The sequence below is a fragment of the Phoenix dactylifera genome, chromosome 11, assembly GCF_051530095.1.
Source record: "Phoenix dactylifera cultivar Ajwa chromosome 11, Ajwa_hap1_PhDact_Kaust_v1.1, whole genome shotgun sequence".
Taxonomy (NCBI): Eukaryota; Viridiplantae; Streptophyta; class Magnoliopsida; order Arecales; family Arecaceae; genus Phoenix; species Phoenix dactylifera.
Genome location: NC_143200.1, coordinates 23,317,882 through 23,331,963, shown reverse-complemented (window position 1 = coordinate 23,331,963; position 14,082 = coordinate 23,317,882). Strand labels below are relative to the sequence as shown.

The window sequence follows — 14,082 nt, the reverse complement described above, 5'->3', positions numbered from 1 at the left end:
AAGATTTGAATCATTTGGAGGGGCGGCGTCTCAATTGTACGGGATAAGTTTCGTCGTCTCGATACCAGTACAGTGTTAGTATAATATGATATAAATTTTTTTTGACGTATCGATATTTGGTACATCATTTGTACTAGGTATCGAACTGATATGGTATAGTACATTTCACATTGCCTGGCGCAGTACGACATATTTTGGTTTAGAATTTCCATTGAACTTCCAAACCCTACTTAGAGACTATACAAGCTTTAATTACCTGGGGTTTTTGCATTATATGTCCAATATTTCATATTAATTATAGCCAATATTTCACTCCCTTCCAGTCTAGGGTAGTTCTTGAGTATGAGAGCGAAAAAAAATTACACATCATCATACGAGGCTAGATACATGTTAGTCTTTATCTCAAATAGACCAATCAAAAACCGCATCCAATATTTGTTACATCTTCAAAATCAATGAAAGAACTTGGAATAAATCAATTACCTTCCCATCTCCCATTTTATGCGCATGGAACTCCCTTTCCTTTAAACTCTCTGGACTGGCTGATATTAATGTACCTGTTCTTCATATGGTTAACTATAGCTTCTTTATTACTATGATGCCCTAATCTTTCTGCTTATATCAAGATTTGCTGATGCCATGTGTTTCGTGACTGCTAATCTGCTATTATGTTCAATTCTTTTAAAAAAATTCTCTGTCATTGTATGCTTGCTGGTGTTATTTCTTCAATATTTAATGGCTTCTGATGAACCCTTAAGAGCTTGGTGCCCAAACTAAGCGACTCCATCTTTCCATCTCATGTCAATCGCCATGCCATCCGGCCGGCGAGCTTCGAAGTGAAGACACCACAAGAGGTACATACCCTGGTGGGGCCTGCAGGACAGGTGTCCGGACAAAGAAGATGGGGCCCACTTTGTGCATGGGTCGGAGCCCGCAAAGGTAGATAAAACATTCCCCGTGCTCGCATGTGGGGAGCACGTGCCTGAGTAATGGGCCGACACGAGACAAAATCGTGGGCGCGGCCTAGTTTTTGTTCTGGTCCGGGCCCTAACAGCGCCACGGGCGGAGTCACGTGCGAGCATGGGGAATGGGAAGGCACCGGAAGGGATATACATATACTACGCGCATATAGCTATACCGGAGGGTGATATTTAGCTAGGCTGCAATATATAGCGACAAGAAATTCCTGAAGTATAGCTTATTATTAGTTTCTTGTTCCGACGGCACAGACATCTCTAAGGATAAAGCTTAGGTGGCAGCAGCATGCCATGTGCCATAGGAATCTGATGGCCATGAGAAGTTTAGAGGTGCATGTGCATCTTGGTTACTTACAGACTTTGGCATGTGTTTCAACATCTCCAATGCCTGATATTGAGCCCGTCTAATTCCCATCATTAAAAAATATTGAGACTTTTAATTTCTAAGCAACATTTTTATCCTGCTCCACCTTTTAGGGATCACAATGTAACTTTTGGAGGGTCCACAATTATTGTGCATCGCGTTAGCTTTCCAATTACGTACAATGCGCCGTCGAGGGGGCAACATTTTAGTTTGAGTAGCTAGTGATCGATTAGTGGATCCAACATGCAATTTAGGTGCTCTTTGTTTTCGATTTCTTTGTAAAGGGGATTGTAGATAGAGTAAGGTTTTTATTCTAGCCTATATGTTGGCTGAAGTTATCAGTTTTTTTACAATATGGGTCGCTTGCTTGTCTAAAATCATAATCCCTTGCTCATGGCTAATATAAACCAATATATATATATATAGTGACAAATTCAATATCAATATATTTGGCCAATTTTTGTTAATCATTCTTGTACAATATAATATATTGATTATTAACTTTTGAAGTCGATAGCTTAAATTGACAACTAATGATGGATATCGATATCTCAGTCAATAGCTTAACATTTCAGTCCATGTTGATGTCAACCCCCCATCCAAATGACCAAGATCTCTCAGCCTAAAATCCTTGAGACAAGGAGGTTAGAATAAAAAGAGAAAATTAAACAAAAGAGGCCTATGTGGCGTATCAACAATGAAGAACATCTTCAGAAGAAGGGGGTGTGTCCTACTGGCTAGCCAAAGAGGTGGTCACCTAGCTACTCATGACATCGTATTTAGGCAGAGCTCTTGATCATCTTGAACTTCCAACATTTCCTTGATAAATGCATAGGAACTCATGTGGCTATCGCTAACCGAACCAACATTTTAGAGTTCCATTCTAATTCTTGATCTTGAATATTATATGTAGTCCTAATGCATATCATGATGATCCAAACCATGGTACCCTGGCCATGGATCTTGGAAGGGACCAAAGTGCAGAATAATATCCAATTGATCTATTATAGCTTTGTTTCAAAGCCATGCACGCCAATTTACCAAACTGCAGAACAATGTCCAATTGATCTATTATGTTGTTGATTTAAAGCTATGCATGTCAAATGTACCTTCTGTTTGAATTAGAAATATATACATATATAAAGAGTGAGACCTAGAAATATTACCCTCTGGGTTTAGAGGAGACAACTGCTCCTACAGCTCTTGGACAAGCCTGCCTTGTTTTTAATGCGTAGGCCCTAGTGGAAGAAAGGAAGCAGAATGAAATGAAGCCACAGGAGACCTCATTTACAGCAGAGCTTAATGACATTGAATGGAGTCAGGGTTTCTACTTAGTGAAATATGCCATATTGTTTCAAGGTGAAGGGATGTTCTTGGTAATATTTATTTAGAGAAAGATTTACTGGCAGCTGTCATATGACTTTCTAATCTACCTTCTGATGATGCCGATGTCCATCCATTTTTACATCATTGCTAAAGAATGATGCATGCTTTGTCATTTATTGAGATTTTTTACAACTACAGTTAGATGGCGAGCTATACGACAAACTATACTGAACTTACGTTATGGAATTTTTCTAAATATCTTCCACAACTTTTTAAAATATTTTATTTTCTAATTTTTATGAATATATTTATATTTACTTTAAAATTTTGATTTATCTGTTCTATCAAAAAAAAAAGAGAGACGTTCTTGGTATACAATTAGATAGCATGCATCCACACCTTAAATATTATGCTAAATAAAGTAGGGTCACTTTCTATGCATAGGCTCCTCCATTCTCTCTGGTCTCAGAAGGTTGACAGGGCAACTTAAAACGAGACTTTGTGAAGGAATTGGGATACGTCTACAAAGTAGAAACTACGGGAGTATGAGTTTTTTTTTTTGGCTAAAACGGGCATTTCATATAATACGGGTATGAATACATCCAATAGAATCTGCAACCAAAAGGTCCCGAAATGCACCGGGCAAATCATCCTCACCAACCAATAGGGTGCCTCCTGAGTGGCTTGCAACATACGCCGCCATCCAGTCTGCCGCCCCGTTAGTCTCACGATATACATGCATAGCCCGAAAGGTAATCTCCTCTCTCACTATCAACCATATGTCACGGAGCAAAGGATGAACTCCTCCATCACTGCGAGTGCCCTGCTGGATCCAGCTGATCACTATGGCCGAATCGCCCTCCAAGATAAGGGATAGATGCATTGGTTGAGAAGCCTTTGGGACTCGGAAAGACCACCTTGGGCTGTTGCCTTCAGCTCACCGGCGGTTTACCAACCGTAGTTGCAGCCGCGTCATACTCTCACATGATGGATCAAAATATGAAATAAAAGAGAAGCTATTATTATTCTTTTAAATTTTCAATAGAATAATTTTACTTTCACATAATAATCAAATATGAGCATTATAATGAAAGAGCTGAGATGGGCTAAGATGATGCCGTTATATGCTTTAAGTGATTGATTTTATCAGAATCCTTGGATCCAAAATAATACATGCAAATTTAATTGGTAGTAGCACAGCACTTTATGGTGCAATATCAGAGTCCATGCCCTATCTTACCTAATATGATGGATAAAAATATAAAATAAAAAAGAGACTAATTCGAGAAAAATCGGACATGCATATAGAAGCTGTTGTAAACTCAAAGATTACCAGCTGGAGACTTACATCCTTTATTTTTTCCAACTAGATATGAGAAAGCTGTTGAGCCATAACCTAGCTGTTATTTATCAAACATTGAAGGGCAAAAAATGTAAAGGGCCCGTTTGGTTCGCGAGAAGCATTTTCTCTTATAGAAATATGATTTTTGGAAAGCAGATTCATGTAAAGATGATGCCTAAAGAAATACTTTTGGCGTGTTTGGTTGACCATGGGAAAGTGACAGATTTTTAGAGTGTTTATGTTTGGTTGACCATCCACTTTTCTGAAAAAATTATGTATATTTTTCTGAAAAAAATAAAAATATTTTAATTACCGGCTCACGGAAAAGTAACTTTTTCATGAAACGTGGAAATCATATTTCTACGGGAATATAACTTTTCCGTTTCTTTCTCCTGAAAACTTCAATCAAACAAGAAGCATCTCTTTACTGTTCCGTTGACCATACTTTTTCCCCTCTTTTTTTCTGTGAACCAAACAAGCACAAAGTATGATAACTCCATAATTTACTTTGCTATCTTTGGCTACAATAATTTTCTTTTATGCAGGACTATAAGTTGGGATGAACACTGATGGTATACAAAGCTTATTATTGCATGTTCGTAGAGGGTCCCAGTTTACCCCCTCAAAGTACTCTAGCTACCAAGTGGACGAACCAATTTGATTCAAATGGCGGTTTTCTCATCCGAATTGTCACAAGCAACTAGCAAGATGGGGCATCGCAATCTATGGAGCCCAAGGGTTGTCTCCATAACTTTCCATTCTTAGACGCTGCAGAATGGAAGCTAATGTCACCACTATTAAGTGGGACCTAAAGCTATTTACCTACACGATGCCTCTTTTTCAAAATAGAGATTGGTGTGACACATGTACTAAAGCAATTTTCTATTTTTTGATTCGCTATATTTATGTTGCAAATTTTATTCTGACTTCATAGCTCTAAAGAAAAATTCATGAATCTAACTTGTATTTCGTGCAAATTTTTTCTAACTTAATTTTTATTAAAATATTTTAAAAAATAATAATAATAATTTCATTTTTTTATAAAAAAATAATATCAGCCTAACAATAAAAAAATATTACTGACCGATATAAGTTGTTATGTGATTTCTAAAATCACTCTAACAAGACCATGCTAACAACATTATGGTCGATGTAAGTTGTTGCGTAATCTCTAAAATTATGCTAATAATTTATTTTAAGAAAAAAACTCGTGCACTTTTTTGAGCAAACTCTATCTCATGAGGCTATAAATTTTTTCTTTTTTTTATGAATTTGTCTAGCAAATATTTTTATTAAAAATTACCAAGTCCTTTTTTTTTGTTATTTTGAGACATCAATCTCATTCCACCTGACCAGCCCAACAACCGATTAATCTGCACACATTTGATCAAACATCTCCAATCTAGCATGTAATGTGTCTATCAACCATAGAAATTGCGTCTACAGTAGAAAAAACAATAGTTTTTAAGCAAACTATATTTCATACACCCTTACGGCTTATTCACCTTCCAAGCAACGTAGACGTAAATCATCAATTCCCTTTATTTTATAATCTAACATTCTCCTCACATGCCTTCCCATGTGCTCCATCTTTTATATATATATATATATAACTAATAACCTATTTAGTACTTGAAGCAGAGCTCGCCAGCTACGGCAACCCCGGCACTAGCAGCCACCCGAACAGCGCCGCGAATGCCTCGCCCTCGTCCCCCCTCCCACCGTCGTCATCATGTTCTCTATGTACTACGAAGGACGACGTGAAGAAAACCAGGTGGCGCCAATGTATCACCGGTAGGCAACGAAGAAAGGAAGACAGAGAGGAAAAAACAAAGAAAGCTCTGGCTTTCTAGCTTTTCTTCTATCCTCCGAAGCAAAGCACCGCTCCTGGACTGGAGTCCTCATGGCGTCCAAACTACACCCCAAAGCCTGCGGCGAAGGCATGAGGCAGAGGGTGAACCGCTGCCTCACCAAGCTGTCGGACCGCGACACCGAGGCCATGGCCGCCTCCGAGCTCGACGCTATTGCGAAGTCTCTAACGTCGGATTCTTTCTCGCCCTTTCTCTCCGCCATTGCTGACACTCGGCCTACCGACAAGACTTCGCTCCGCCGCCACTCCCTCCGCCTCATATCGCTTCTTTCTCATTCTCACCCGGCTTCGTCGCTCGCGCCGCACCTCCCCCGCATGCTGACCGCTGCCCTCCGCCGCCTCCGCGACCCGGACTCCTCCGTCCGCGCCGCCTGCGTCGACGCCGTCCGCTCAATGGCTGCCTCCCACCCCGCCGCCGTCGCCCCCGGCCTCCTCCGCCCCCTCGCCGACGCCCTCCTCCACGAGCAGGACCGCTGCGCCCAGATCGCCTCCGCCCTCTGCCTCGCCGCCGCCGTCGACGCCGCCTCCACCGACCGGGATCTCGCCCACCACCTCCAGCGCCTGCTCCCCCGCCTCGTGAAGCTCCTCCGGAGCAACGCCTTCAAGGCCAAGCCCGCCCTGCTCTCCCTCCTCGGCAGCGTCGCCGGCGCTGGCGGGGCCTCAACCCCGGCCCTCCTCGGTCTCCTCGTCTCCTGTCTCGTCGAATTCCTCTCCAGCGAGGACTGGGCCGCGCGGAAGGCCGCCGCCGATGCTCTTTCCCTCCTCGCCGTCTCCGAGAAGGATCGGTTATCTGGATTCAAGTCGTCTTGCCTCTCCTCCTTCGAGAACCGGAGGTTCGATAAGGTTTGCTCTCCTCCAAGATTTCGCCAATCGATACCTAAACTTCTGCTGGATCTGTATATCCATTTGGTGTTCTTTACATTCTCATCTCATTTTGACGGTGCAGGTGAAGATCGTTCGTGAATCGATGAATCGGATGCTGGAGGTGTGGAGGGATATTCCAACGGCTCTCGATACTGAGTCTGATGCCCTGCCGGCATCCCAGCCACCGTCCAATCCTTCTCCTGGAGGTGATGAATGAGTCATATACTCTATATACATACATGTATCTATGCATGTGTATTCATGTATTTAGGTATGCATCTGTCTCCGTATATCTACATGTATGTATTTGTGTACGTATACGTGTGTGTATATACATGTATATATGTGTGTGCGTATATAACTATATATGTATATATGTGCGTATTATAACTTCTCTATCTCTTTTAAGTCTATTCTCATCTTTTCCAGGTATGGCACTTAAAGATTAACTGCTTCCTTGACAATTTTAATCCTTGAGAAGTTTTGCTGCATCTGATATATATATATTCTGGATCAAATGAGTGCGATGATTCTCAATTTTTCCTCTTAATTTATACGAATTTTGAAAATAGTAGTCAGTTCTGTTACCATGATAATGTCGAGAAATTTGATTGCATCTGATATGTAAATATTCTAGATCAAATGAATGCATGAGCCCTTAACTTTACTCTTATTCCATGTGCAAGTTTTGTAAACTAATTATATGAAATAAATGAATTTTGGATATTGAATAATGGATTTCTGAATAATTCTTCTCTGCTTGTGAGTTTGGATGGGGCAGGAAGTGCAAGTGCTGGGAGATACCCAATGGCTTCAGTAAGTTCGAGTCCTGTCCAATCTGCTTCCCCTTCAATTACAAGGAGGAGTGGATGCTTATCCAGCCGATCGCCTCCGCCTGCTGCCTCACCAATTCCTACCACCAGAAAGAACACTCCTCCGATCAGGAATAAGAAATTGTCCCCTCCTTCATTCCGTAAAACAGACCATAAGCAAAACTCTGATTGGCGAGTTGAAATTGCTGTTCCCAACATGCATTCGGTTAAAGTTGTAAGTGAAGACATGATTTTGAAAGTTCAGGAACAACAACGGATAGAGGGCAAAATCAGATCCAAGTTAGAAGCAAGAAGAATGCTCTTTGAAAAGAATGGTGAAGATAAGGGAAACAAATTGGCTGGGTTAAAGTATGCACCGCGCATGGTTCCATTTCAAGGTACTGGGAGCTTGGAATCAACTGCAGTGGCTGACGATACTACTGATGATCTTAATGCAGCACACAAGGATGGTGAAATTGCTGTTCCCAACATGCATTCGGTTAAAGTTGTAAGTGAAGACATGATTTTGAAAGTTCAGGAACAACAACGGATAGAGGGCATAATCAGATCCAAGTTAGAAGCAAGAAGAATGCTCTTTGAAAAGAATGGTGAAGATAAGGGAAACAAATTGGCTGGGTTAAAGTATGCACCGCGCATGGTTCCATTTCAAGATACTGGGAGCTTGGAATCAACTGCAGTGGCTGACGATACTACTGATGATCTTAATGCAGCACACAAGGATGGTGACCTGTCTTTGATTCACAGGCAGTTGGTTCAGATTGAGAACCAGCAGTCTAGTCTGTTAGAACTTCTCGAGGTAACTTCTCTGACATGCCAAATGGTTTTCCTGCCAACTAGCGTTAGATTTTCTTGGTTGCTATTTAAAAGTTTTGCATATCACTGGAAATGCTGTAAAATTATGGTTATTGCATGTTTTCCATAATTGTCTACTTAAGTATATGATTTTAAATATGACATAGTGACATAAATCTCTTTCTCTATTGTTGTTTTTATTTATCACATTGATTTTAACTGCTAGTGAGTACTTAATTCTGTCTTTTCTGATGTATATGCAGCCAGATAGTTTTGAGGTTGTTATGTCTTTGAGATGCAAACTTTATTTATGTACTTTCCAGCATTTTTGGCCTCTTTTGACTAGTTACAAGCATCTTGTTCCATATTAACATTATCCGAACTGAGTATGTAATCATATCTTGGGTTGCTGCTGAAATCACTTTGGCAGTACAGAATTTTGTATCTGCCCGGTTGAAAGTTGAATTTTGGTGATCTTGATTGGCATGAGACACATTTCAGGTGATGCTGTTGATCTGCCACAGTTTCTGAAATCAAAAAGTCCTGCTTCTACCACATTCATATTATTGCTCGTTAACTTTGAAGAAACCAAGAATCTTATGAACCAGATCTTAGAGAATCCAAACTTTGTTTGCTCCATTGCTTCTAAATTCTAGAATACTTAGATAAACATATGAAACTTACAAGCATAAAAAGACCTGGAATGTCATTCTAAGACATCGGTTTTGACTTTGGATTCATTTAACTTCAAAGCTTGATGCACAAAATGTGCTTAGAAAACAATTTTCTTTCATGGTTTAACCCTGTAGTATCATTGTTTAGTATGGAGTATATGTTTATGTATACTACTTCAGAAATATTCAGCACGTAATATTTTTTGAGTAGTTTTCTCAATTTTTTTGAGTTTATAACATATCCCCCCTTCCAACACGCAAAGAAGAGAGAGAGAGAGAGAGCACTCTTGATCATAATCCACTCAATCCAAATTTTCCATTATTGGATGGTGTAACTAGATAAAAGATGCTGTTATACATAAGTGAAATGCAACTTAAGGCTATACCTTTCTTAAAATAACAATCCAAATATACTTGATTTAAACATGTCAATTAACATGCACTCGCATGAAAGAATTCATAATGTTGTCATTTCAAGGCAGGGCTTTAGGATGTTCTGTTCTCTTAGGATGCTGTTTAAACCAGCAACAAGCTGCAGTGGTGAAGTCTGTAAGAAAATTTGGAAAACATTTCTTTGGCAGCAGGAACTGATGTACTGGCAAGCTAATGGTTACATTGCAACATTGGGGGGGTGGGGGTGGTTAAAACAGCATAAGAGAGCTTGTGCTGATAGTACAGATCTAGTTTTACTGGGTTGGATAAGAGATTCTTGCAGAGACAGTATGCTTCAGCTTGTAGCAAAGATTTAGTATCTGGCTGTTAGACTTTATACTAATAGAAAGATCTACTTTTTGGAGATGATCCCAGCAAACACTCATAAAAACATGAATGTCTAATGAAGAGAAAATATATGGGATGTAATAACTCCTGGTATGAAGCTGCAAGTAGTCCACAAGTACAGTAAAAGAACTACCAGAACAGTTTCCAGAGTCTCCTGTTATTCTGTTATGATTTGGGGAACATTTCCTAATTAATTTTCTAATATAATCAAATTATACAAATCAGAATATGAAACAACTTTCCTATTTGATTAGAATGTTATCATTTGCAACTCCAAGGATACAATGCCCTTTTTCTGGAACCAAGAAACTTCCACCAGGAGGGTTCGATCCAATTTCCGTGAAATGCCATGGTCATCATAGCTTGTAGCCTGTTTATACAAGAAGCAGATAGCGCTCTGCTATTTGTTAATAATACCCATCCAAAAGACAAAGCAAAAATGTGAATCTAGAATGCAGTATAAGGCTTGTTATGATTCTGATTAAACTTTTTGATTCTGTACCTAAGATATTCTGGAGCTAATCGCTGTCTATACTGAAAAGCTATTTTGGGGAGGGTAGGGTCTTATACAGTGACAACATGGAGAAGAAGCAAATGTGAAATTTGTTGCATTTGGGACAGGGCCAAATATTTTGTTCTCCATGCCAGTTAACAGGAAATCACATCAAGGAAAATATTTGCTTCTTTTGCCAATTGCCATTTGATGGACCTTCGCCTTCTGATTGTTTGCTGGGTCACTCGGTGCAGTTCATGATAATTGCTTCATTAGAATATGTACCACTATAGTTATAAAGACACAGAACTATAAATGGTATATACGGTAGGTATTGGAGCATTGCTTCCTTTTTTCTTAGTCAGCTATAGTTCTCCTTTTCAAGCTTTATACTTTTGTTTTCCTTATATCTGGAATTGTTGCTTGGTTGGTTGGTTTTGCCTCTCATTCTGATATTCTGCAGAGGTAAAAAAGTCTAAACTTCGTTGTATTCCTTAATTTTCTTGACCGCGAATTGCAAATGCATTTTCTAAATTCACACTACTACTTTCCTTTGGGTTTTATAGAGGTTCATTGGGAGATCTCAGAATGGCATACATTCTTTGGAGACTGAAGTGCATGGCCTAGAGATGGCATTACATGTGATTTCTCATGATCTAGCACTATGTTCTGGAAGGATATCAAACAATGGTCCTGCAGTGAATACATGCTGCAAATTACCTGATGCAGGATTCCTAAGCTCAAATTTTTGGAGAAGTGAAGGCAGATATTCCTCTAGGTTATCCATTTCTGGAATGCAGAACCTAGCTGAGAAGGAGGCAGGGGGGCATTATAAGCGGGATAAGCACCGGTTTGGACATCAGGGTGGATTTATTGTCAACTCATTAGCAGATAATAACCCTCAGTCAGGAGGGAGTATGGAGGTTGCTTCACAAACATGCTAAAAGAGTGCAATTCATGATGCTGGAAATGACATAACAAAATGGCAAGAAGCAAGATGAGGTTTCGCAGAACACAAGGTAAATAATTGATTTCTCATTTTGTTCACACTTAATACTCCCTTTGTCTTAGGATTTGTCAAGATCCTGTGAAGTTCTTCTGTTATGTGTGGGCGTTCACCCTGAGAATCATTTTGTACTAGACTAGGGAGGAAAAAGCGATGGTAACCATGCATAGCAGCTTAAGTCACAATGAGGCTACTTTGGCAAGGTGGTGAGGCAAACCAGATCAGCTGGTTTAAAGAGTTAACCCGCTTTTAAGTTATCTCTATATACTTTTTTCTATAACATCTTATTTTTTTCTGTTTTTTGTTTGATGACTAGTAAAATTTGTTTAACATTTTAATTTAATCTTCAGATCTGCATGGTTGAGGTGGAACAATTTTGCGCATACATAATCTGGTGGCAGTTTGAGCGGAGCAATTATACCTATGTTTGTTGTATTAGAATTCATCTACAGAAACTCAAAGCTGATATCAGTAGGCAATTTCTCAATTGAAGGGCATTTCTTCAAGAAAAAAATGTCTTAATCACTCTCTATCCAATAAAGATATAGTTCATCTTATCTAACAATAATAACAGCTTAATGAATCAAATGATTAATTCCTCATAATCTGAAACCATACTATGGCCGCCGCTCAAGCTGGTATTGGCCTACCAAACAATGTTCGACTACTTGATCCTGGCAACTAAAAGCTAAGAGAGAGGCCTGCCATGCAACCTTGAACTCATGCAACTGAGGAGCACTTTTGAGCACTCCATCAAGCTTGTAGATGAAATAATGGCAAGAAGCTGAAGCTTGATATATGAATTGTACTCATATGCAATGCATTTAGTGATATGTTGTTTTCCATTTTGTTGCACTAGCGATAAAGTCATTAAGCCAAACAAGATACTGTTCTGCTGAAGACTATTATAAAATAGAACAATTGTGAGAGAGAATAGCATGCACTGTACAAGTTATCAAACATATTTCAGCCAGTGCCGACCAAAAAGGAAAAGTTGACAGGCTACATGAGTGCAGGCAGGGACAAGAGACCTATGACTGCTTTCCCAAGTAATTACTCTGTTATCTTCATCATTTTCATCCAGCATTAGCCTCATAACTCAACATGGGCAACAAAATATTCCCACGAAAAAAATGGGAAATAAAATAAAAAATCATAATTAATTGATATTAGGAGGGGTTTTGTTGTTGCTCTGTGGGCAATTCAAGCTGGAATTGTATGGATAAACAGCTCCCAGCTTCTGTCAAGCTCCTTGGGGAGGGACCGAGCGCAGTGGTTTTGGTCGTGAACTTGGGGAACAGTGGGTCCTCTAAATCTTGGATAACTGAGCTTTTTCAATAGGACCGTATCTTGACATCATCTCTTTTATCCTTCTTTCACCAGAGAGTGCCCGAGAACTACGTCGTCATCTCTTTTATCCTTCTTTCACCATAGAGCGCCCACGAACTACGTCAGTGTGAAGCAAGTGGCTGTGTACATCTCTATCATCAAAAAAAGACTGTCTACATCTCATATGGACCTTGGGAATGGTATCCATCTCCCTCCAAGCTGTAGACATGATACCTGCTTGAAGCATAGGACCAGTGTTCTCGGGGCCAAGCTGAGGGCGGCATAGGCCATTCTAGGCTACGCTTGGTGCGTGTCGCAGGCTAGTGCAGTTATACTGGAGGGTGATTCGGTTGGATTCAAGGCGACACCGGTGGTAGAAGAGGATGACACTCTTTGCTTTGGGACATCCGAACTATGATCAGTGGTGACGTGGCCTTCCAGGCTAAGCAGCCAATGGGACCACGAACTGGGTGATCACGTATGTGGCTAGTCACTCTGATGGTATCCTGTAGATTGAGAAGATGAAGTTGCCTAAAGCACTTTGGAACTTGTTGATTTCTAATCTTATTGGATATATCTGTACTAAAACTATATGAATCATCCGTTTCAACCAAAAAAAAAAAAAGCAGGGAATCAGTGTCATCAAACATCATCAAAGTTTGGACATCCATTGTAATCTTTGAGCATAGTGTGAACGTAAGATCAATTGCAGCTGAAATAAATGCCCGAAGAAGCATGTTGCACTTGAAATTTTGCTAGACACATGCTCTGGTGGATGTAGTTTTTGTTGCACTTAAAAGTATTGTCTTAATAAATGGTCTAGCTTGATGGAGCCTAATCATGAGTGCTGACACAATAAGCATCTTTCAAACAACTTGGTACGCTTGAGCCGGACTTGAATAAATTTCCTTTCAGGATTGAATTTCGAGACATTATTTACAATTTGACCCATTATTCATGAGAGCATTATTCTATTGAAGTTAATATCTACATCTAGATATCTGTTGTTTGCTTCTTCCAAATTCCATTCTGCAAAATTATAAGTGAGGAATGCACAATCTTGTTCCTCTGTGAAAGCAATTTCAGCAAGTCATGGTAGGTAGCATACCAAAGACATATTAGGTCCCTCTCTATTCCAGGAAGCTTAGATAGATCCTGAAGGAACAATTGCATACTTAAGCAGAACAGGAAGCTTCAATATGATTTTTTTTTCTTCCCCACCAACAAAAAAACAACATCATGCTGATGCGAAAAAAAAATAAGAGGGGAAAAATGGGTGGAAGTTTCAAAAAGTAGCACAAACTTCTTTCTGCTAATCAAAAACACCCTTTTTCCAATTTCGTTCTTTCCATTTTAACGTAACCTTGCAACCTTCAAATTAACTGGTGACTGCCATCTTGAATTGTGCAGTTTACTTTCTTCCCGTTAGAAC

The 14,082-nt window shown here is 39.8% G+C and overlaps 1 protein-coding gene across 7 annotated transcripts; it reads left to right on the top strand.

Annotated features, from left to right (window-relative positions):
* Nucleotides 1-5,502: 5,502 nt before the first annotated feature.
* Nucleotides 5,503-13,816, top strand: LOC103710004 (TORTIFOLIA1-like protein 3). 7 transcript variants are annotated; one of them, XR_015971369.2, is made up of 6 exons: nt 5,503-6,722; nt 6,826-6,949; nt 7,525-8,372; nt 10,882-11,334; nt 11,462-11,527; nt 11,672-13,816. XR_015971369.2 is itself a non-coding variant. In XM_088707317.2 (4 exons), the coding sequence occupies exons 1-4, from the start codon at nt 5,913-5,915 to the stop codon at nt 11,257-11,259; spliced, it is 2,160 nt and encodes a 719-aa protein (XP_088563443.2). In that variant the 5' UTR covers nt 5,503-5,912; the 3' UTR covers nt 11,260-13,816. The 7 variants fall into 7 exon arrangements, 1 of the variants encoding a protein (XP_088563443.2); XR_015971366.2 differs by having other exon boundaries at nt 11,457-11,527; XR_015971368.2 differs by lacking the exon at nt 11,462-11,527.
* Nucleotides 13,817-14,082: the final 266 nt, after the last annotated feature.

Bases quoted from the DNA above. Each gene is read 5' to 3' on its own strand.
- LOC103710004 (XM_088707317.2), top strand. From the start codon at position 5,913: ATGGCGTCCAAACTACACCCCAAAGCCTGCGGCGAAGGCATGAGGCAG. The intron at 6,950-7,524 runs GTGATGAATGAG...TGGATGGGGCAG, and splicing joins GTCCAATCCTTCTCCTGGAG to GAAGTGCAAGTGCTGGGAGA. The intron at 8,373-10,881 runs GTAACTTCTCTG...TGGGTTTTATAG, and splicing joins GTCTGTTAGAACTTCTCGAG to AGGTTCATTGGGAGATCTCA.